The sequence below is a fragment of the Peromyscus maniculatus genome, chromosome 4, assembly GCF_049852395.1.
Source record: "Peromyscus maniculatus bairdii isolate BWxNUB_F1_BW_parent chromosome 4, HU_Pman_BW_mat_3.1, whole genome shotgun sequence".
In the NCBI taxonomy this organism is placed as follows: domain Eukaryota; kingdom Metazoa; phylum Chordata; class Mammalia; order Rodentia; family Cricetidae; genus Peromyscus; species Peromyscus maniculatus.
The window spans coordinates 146511877-146519067 of record NC_134855.1 but is presented as its reverse complement, the minus strand read 5'-3'; the positions used below and the strand labels follow the sequence as shown (position 1 = coordinate 146519067).

Genomic DNA, 7191 nt, shown 5'->3' with positions numbered 1-7191 from the left:
GAGTAGTACTTGGGAATGATCTAGTAGTTTTTCATTAGTGTTAAGATCTCTCATTTTCTCTTCACAGGTGATTCAGCTATAGTCTTGGCAATTATAAGGTGGTTTGAAGGTCTGAGTCTCCAGATTCTCCTCTGCTTTGCACTAAGCACCCGTGTGCAAGAGGAAACATTATAAAGAATGGAAGTGTATTTGTGCATATTTGGAGTGCACCATTCTGTAGGTAGACTCCAGTCCATCAAGCATGCAGGAGAACCTTGTTTCATCTCTAGACTTAGAACTTGAACTGTCCCTGTACATATCATTATTGTCGAGATGATTCCAAAATTTGTGCCTCTGGCTTTATGCTTCCAATTTGCCTTGTGGAAATTCCTGTAGGAATGTCAAAACTGACTACTCATTTTTGGTTTCTCATACTATTGTTCTCCTTGACATTTTGCCCTACAATCAATTTAATGTTGAATAAGCTTTGTAAAGGAGCCCAGAACTTCATGGCTGCCAAGGGCTTATGAAGTAATCTGTCTAGTGTTTGTGAACATTGGCAAAGTGCCTGATCCTAAATATTTTGTGGCTTTGGGTTTTCTGTTGCCAAATTATTTATAGCCGCCACTGTAACATGAAGTTGACCTAAGATAATAAACATGGGAATGCGCTGTATTCAAATAAAACTATTAAATAGATGGCAGGCATAAAGGTAATTATTTTCCTAATTTTCTTGTTTTAAATCTTTATTTTTAGCTGCAGGGAACTGAACTCAGGGCTCTGCACATGCTAGGCAAGTGCTCTCCCATTGACCCACATCCCTAACTCCAAATTAGTTCTTGATAGATCAAATACTAGCTTTTGCCTCTTAACTTCAATGTTGAATATATTACTTCTTCAAAAACTATTTACCATATTTAGCAACCCATCTTTGATTCTAACATCCCTTTGCCAGGACAAAGAGCTGACAACAAATTACTTATAATCACCAGTTTTCTTTGAAGCCAGATATTGCACATAGTGCCACACAATTTACTTTGTGGTAATTTATCATGGCATTTCCCCTACATTTTAGCCAACTTCATTAATTTAATATTTAAAGCATTGGCTTTCACCTGGTAGATTGTTTCTGTCCCACAAAAGATTACAAAGAGACTCATTAAATGAAGAGGACAAAGTAGAATGACTTTGTGGAAGTGGGTGGGTAGAAAAGAAGCCCTGCCCCCAGTTTAACGCCCTCTCTCCTGCATCCCCTCCCTTGCTGTACCCTCTAGGGAAACAGTAGCCTCCAACTTCTTTGATCAACAACCTATTAGATTTTGAGCCATTTATTTACCCTTCCCACCTCTGTATACTAATAATCTTAGTATTAGGAAATGCTGAAGATTTAGCACACATTAGGATGAGGTTAATCCTGAATAATAATGGATGTGAGTCAATTTTCTTATACTTTTTCCGGAGAAGTTAGAGTATTATTGGCTGACTCACTGCATAATCTGGTAGCTGCCACTGAGTTTATTTTGAAACAGAACTGATGAACTCTAAACAGAGGCACTACGCTTTTCTTACTGCTCATTATGCTTGCTTTTATTAAGTATAGTGTGTGTATGCCTGTGCAAGCCAGTATATGTGTACACACATGCATGCATGTATGCATAAAAGACACATGTCTCCACATGTGTCGAAGGACAAAGGACAACCTGAGGCAGTTGGTTTTCCTCTTTTAACCATGTGGGTCCTAGGGATCAAACTCAGGTAGTCCAGCCTGGTGGTAAGCACCTTTACTTGTTGAGCTATTCACTGTTTCCTATGCTTAACATGTTTTTGCAGTAATCTTTGTAAAGTCACATGTGACTTAATTTGGTTGCAATAGGAAAACAGACTCTACAAAGCCGCTAAACTGGATATATACAGAATCTCCAACATCAATGGAGAGCAAACAGCCCAGTGAGAGTGCCTGTCCCTTTGCCATACTATGGAGCCTTCCCACCTTTTTGTTGTTGTTGATTTTTGTTAGTTTATTGCAAATGACATGTGACATCAAACAAGCTGAAGGAAAAATGCCAGATACTCATGTTTGATAATAGTAGTTCTATTCTGTGTTTGGAGGGTACCACTGGGAAACATCACTGGATTTCAACCAATGGGAGAAAACTACTCTGAATAATGGGAAGGGTCAACATCTACTTTTCAGTTAGTTTCTTCTCCTGGCCAAATCTTTAAATGCCGATGCCACAACACAAAGCACAGCAGACAACCTATAACTAAGCCAGACTTTGTTATGACATTCTGGGAGTCAGGGCAGCTAACATAAAGAGCAAACATCCTAATGGTTACCTGCAAGTCATTTTGTGGGTTCCAGTCTGAATCAAATATGATGCAGGTATCAGCAGCTGTAAGATTGATCCCCAGGCCTCCTGCTCTGGTGCACAGAAGAAAGACAAAGCGGTCTGAATCTGGCTTACAGAACCGGTCGATGGCTGCCTGGCGCAGGTTTCCCCGTACTCGCCCATCAATTCGCTCATAGGTGTATCTGAGGGACCCAAATGAATGAAAGCCCAGGTGTTAATCATGGTTCAAAGAACAAACAATCAGGAAGCTACTGTCCAATGGTCTCAAATCCTTCATATGACAACAGTCTTTAAGGAATCCCACCCCCTACAGAAGAAGCAAAGCAGATTAAAATTCATCGGAAAATGTCTTCCTTGTGAAATGATTAAAAAGCAAAACAAAAAGCCAGTCATAAATTAAGGATGACTACAAGACTTAAAAATCACAAAGTATTGATCCCCAATAAGTTGTCCAAATAACTTATTCTCACGAATTTCCCAGCTTCTACTTGCAGAGAATATCATCCTACAGTTTTCCTGGCAGAAAAGCAGATGTTAAGTCTCAACTACGGATGTCAGCAGTGTGCATAACTGAAGCTCAGAGTTCACTTCAGTTTCCTGGTGCTCAGGGTAACAGGAAGTGGTAAGGAGCCTGCACTGTCAGACCTGGACTATGAAATGGCCATTTCCACTCTGTCAGTTTCTCAAAATGTTAGAGGCACAGAGCAAACCTCCATGTGTACAGCCAATCTTAGAAAGGGTTTCTAAGATGTGCTAGGGACAGGAAGACAAAGAACAAGAAGAGGACAATGGAGTGAGGTGCAATGGCACCTGATGACAGACAGGAAAGATCTGGACAGCATGGTGGGGTAAAAACATAAAGAACAGGAAATGAAGACATTCAAGGGACATATTGCTACTAACCATTCAGAAAACAAAACAAAACAAAGGTATATTTATGTTGGATGCCATGAAATAACAGAGTAGTAAGGCTTAATAGCAATCATATTTCTACTGTATCCTTTTATATCCTTCCTATTTACTCCACTGACAATGGTTTCCAGTGACAAGTGAATTTACAGGGTCAAGTTACTCTGGCACCAAAGCTGACAAAAAATTGATAGTCAAGTAGAAAGAAGTACTAAGAACGTTCTGAGAAAAAGACTGTGCCTGGGGGGGTCAGTGGTTGGAGCACTAGCTGCTCATGCACAGGACCCGGGTTTGATTCTTAGCACCTACATGGTGGTTCACAACCATCTGTAACTTCAGTTCTGGGGTGTCTGACATCATCTTCAGACCTCCTTGGGCACCAGTCATGCACATAGCACACAGACAAGCTTGCAGGCAAAACATCCGTAGACTCTGAAGACCCAGAAAACATACCTAAGTATCAAAATGGTGTGATGAAGCAATGTTGCAATCTTTACTAGGCTCTGTGCGATGGGGCAGAAGCAGCACAGGACTTAGAGTGAGAAGACAAGGTTGGGATTCTACTAAACAATAGTTTCCTTGCCTTCTATGTCAATGAGCAATGCTACAGGAACAGAGAATGGGGTCTTATGACAAGACACCCTTGAGCATCAAAGAGGAGCCAGAGGCCTGTGGAGCATAGTGAGGTTGGAATTGGCACAGCATTCGGGAAGGAAGAAATCAACAAATAGGGATGACAAAGCTTGGCCATCACCTGGGGAGGCATGGCAAGGGTCGGTGGTCTCCATCAAGTAGAAGGCATTTTGGCAGCTATAATGTAACAATAGTTTTAAGAATGGTATGTGTGCAGAACAGCAGAGATAATGTTCTCACTCTGTCACTTGTTCAGTTCTGAAGGAGTGCTCTCAAAGAACAAACAACTAAGAATGGATTATCTGCTCTGCTTTTTTGTTCCTTTGTTTTTTGCTTTTGGTTTTTCGAGACAGGGTTTCTCTGTGTAGCTTTGGAGCCTGTCCTGGAACTCACTCTGTAGACCAGGCTGGCCTCGAACTCACAGAGATCCACCTGGCTCTGCCTCCTGAGTGCAGGGATTAAAGATTTGCGCAACTGTTGCCCAGCTTATCTGAACTCTTAAATCACTCCCCATTCTCCCTTTCTTTCTGAGCCAGATCTTCTGGCTATGCCCGCACTTCTGTACGAGTCTGGCATGAAATTAAGTAAGGACAAAACCAAACTGACAGCTGGAGCAGTAAGGACACTAAGAACAAAGAAAACCTTGAAGGCTAATAAGTTTGGATGAAGAAAGCAGATACCATAAAATTTTCCACACTAAACTTCAGCAATTATCCCTCTGTAACAACTGTATTTTGAATGAGATCCCTAGGAATTAATGTGGCTCATCATCAAGCTGTAATTCTAAGAAATTCATATGTCAACAAGAAGCAAGTGGCACTCTGGAAAAACCTCTAAGGCTAGGGGTGGGGATGGCATGTTTTTGGCACAAGAGTTGTTGATCTCAAAAAGCCTGAAGGGAAATGAAATGAACCATTTTCTTGTCTGCCAGCAATAAGCAGCTGGAAACACACACACACACACACACACACACACACACACACACACACACACACACACGAGAAAACAAAGAGAGTGCTCACATTTATAACCTCCATAAGCCCGTAACACTTTTAGTATAAAATTCAGTAAGAAATCATCAGGATTGGTCATGGGTCACTAGACTGCTGTTCTGTCCACTATATATCTGTAACACAGGTCTCAACAAGACGTTTAGGCCCATCAGCTTCCTCCAAGAGAATAGCAGTCTCTATAAGTCTTTCCTGTAAATTCATACCATGGTCTTCAGAAGACTTTCCTTAGAATCATCTATGCAATATTAAATATTTTCCTTAAGAGTCATCTACGCAATATTAAAAGTTAGCATGTCTACAGTTAAATCTGTCATTTCCTTCAGTATTTTTCTGTGAAGTGATATAATTTATAAGGACAAACAGAATCTTCAAAAATGGGAACATTTGCTAAGACAGCTGAGACCTTCTCTGACTTAACTACTTGAGATGTGTAGTGTTGATGCTACTAACTCCTATGATCTTTCGAAGTTTATCCTTACAAGCGCATTCTTAAAAATCTGTCATCATCTTCTGACCACTGGTATATCATAGCGACAGAGAATCTAAGATACTGTGAGGGCAGCTCCTGCACAGAATCTAAATAATCCTCACAACACCAGACTTTTCACTTGCATAAGCATGTCAGTCTAGCCAAGAAATCACAGGGCTAGGAATAAAGAGCTGGGTGCCACAGTTAGTGTCACAAAGGCTTAGAGAGCCCCTGAGTGTACAAACAATAAAGAATTTCAGAGCTGTTGGCTTAAGTACTTCAGATACTTAAGGACATGACGCCTTCAAGAATGCACGTCTATCGTATTAGACAACAAGAACGTCATTACATCATTTTCTTAGCCTTTCCCAATGCTACTGCAATTCTATTTCTTCCAACTAAAGCAAATATAAACAAGTGTGGGATTTTTCTTAAGTGAAACAGTAACTCCACATCATAAAAGTTACGAATTTATTTATTCCAGAGAGTTAAACTTGAGACTACCTGGTGAACAATGGACTTTAGTCAATCTTTAAAAAGACATTCCTTTTCTCTAGTGGTGAATGTTTTGTTGTTGTTGATATTGAAGAAATGCATTGCCTATAGTGCTGGGTGAGAGTGCTGATGAAGGTCTCACCTTCTCTGAATCAGATAATCTTCCAGGATGTCGAGACAGCGCACCATCTGAGAGAAGATGAGCACTTTGTGGCCACCTGCAATTAGCTTGGGGAGCAGCTTGTCGATCAGCACCAGCTTCCCAGCCGCCTGGATCATAGCCTGCAGCTGGAAGTCAGAGGTGTCAGAGCTATGGGCTTTCCGGAAATCTTCCAGAATTTTTTCCTCTGCTCCTGAAAAAGAATGAGCAAAACTATGCTTGAATAAGATGTAATTAAAAGCTGTTCTTTGGTAGATTCTGGGGAAATAAAAGAAATCCTAACTATTGGACCAACAGTCATATTCTGGGTCTGTACCCTTAGCAGTTAGTCTGCTGACACAGGATGGTGGCTGCCTTGCTTTCCTAAGAACTTCCTCTAGGAAATTCAAAGTCTCAGATGTCATTCTATCCTAACCCAATTTACTCAGGTAAAGAAAATCATCCTGAGTTGGCAAAAGACTTCCATACCTCTTGTTATTGCAAAATTATCGAGAAAAGAATCCAAGTCTCACTACTACCAGAATTCCTTAAAAAGTTTCACTACCTTTAAAAAAAAACAACTCCAAAACCAAAGCAAAATACCCAAACCCTGGTCTATAGAGATGGCTCAGTTGGTAAGACCTGAGTTCTATCCTAAGTACCACATAAAAAGATGGGTATGGTAGCAGATGCCTGTGATCCCAGCATAGGGGAGGAAGTAAAGAAAGGAGGATACTTGGGGCTTCCTAGACAGCCAGTCTAGCTGAATTGGTGAATTCTTGGTTCAATAAAAGACCCTGTCTCAAAAATAAGGTGCAGAGTGACTGAGGAAGATACCTATGTTGACCTCTGGCACACACAGACACACAGAGAGACAGACACACACACATACAAACACACCCCTTCTCCAATTAGCCGGAGTGACTAATATGACTGAACTTATATGTAAACTTTTCATCTCACTGCTGCATCATCATTGATTCAACTAAGTAACACATTTCTCTCTTCTCAGATGGGAAGTCTGGGTTAAATTATGGGTTACAAGGCAGCGAACTGATGGCTAATGCCCACTCTCTGCCAAGCAGGTCTACAGAAGCCCTGCAGAAGCAGAGCTGGCAGAAGTTACTATATTATTCAGGCAGATCCATCATTCTCTCTGATCCTGTTCTATACTGTGTAAAAAGACAAAAATATTAAGCTCTA

The 7191-nt window shown here is 40.8% G+C and overlaps 1 protein-coding gene across 3 annotated transcripts in view; it reads right to left on the bottom strand.

The window, feature by feature from the left end:
- Chd6 (chromodomain helicase DNA binding protein 6) overlaps positions 1-7191 on the bottom strand; it is a 186617-nt gene that overhangs the window by 63388 nt on the left and 116038 nt on the right. For all 3 annotated transcript variants that reach the window (XM_006971044.4, XM_076571225.1, XM_042276720.2), the window contains 2 exons: positions 5992-6202; positions 2317-2512 (listed from right to left, as the gene is read on the bottom strand). In XM_006971044.4, coding sequence (XP_006971106.3) covers positions 2317-2512; positions 5992-6202 — 407 coding nt within the window. The remainder of the gene's footprint in view (positions 1-2316; positions 2513-5991; positions 6203-7191) is intronic.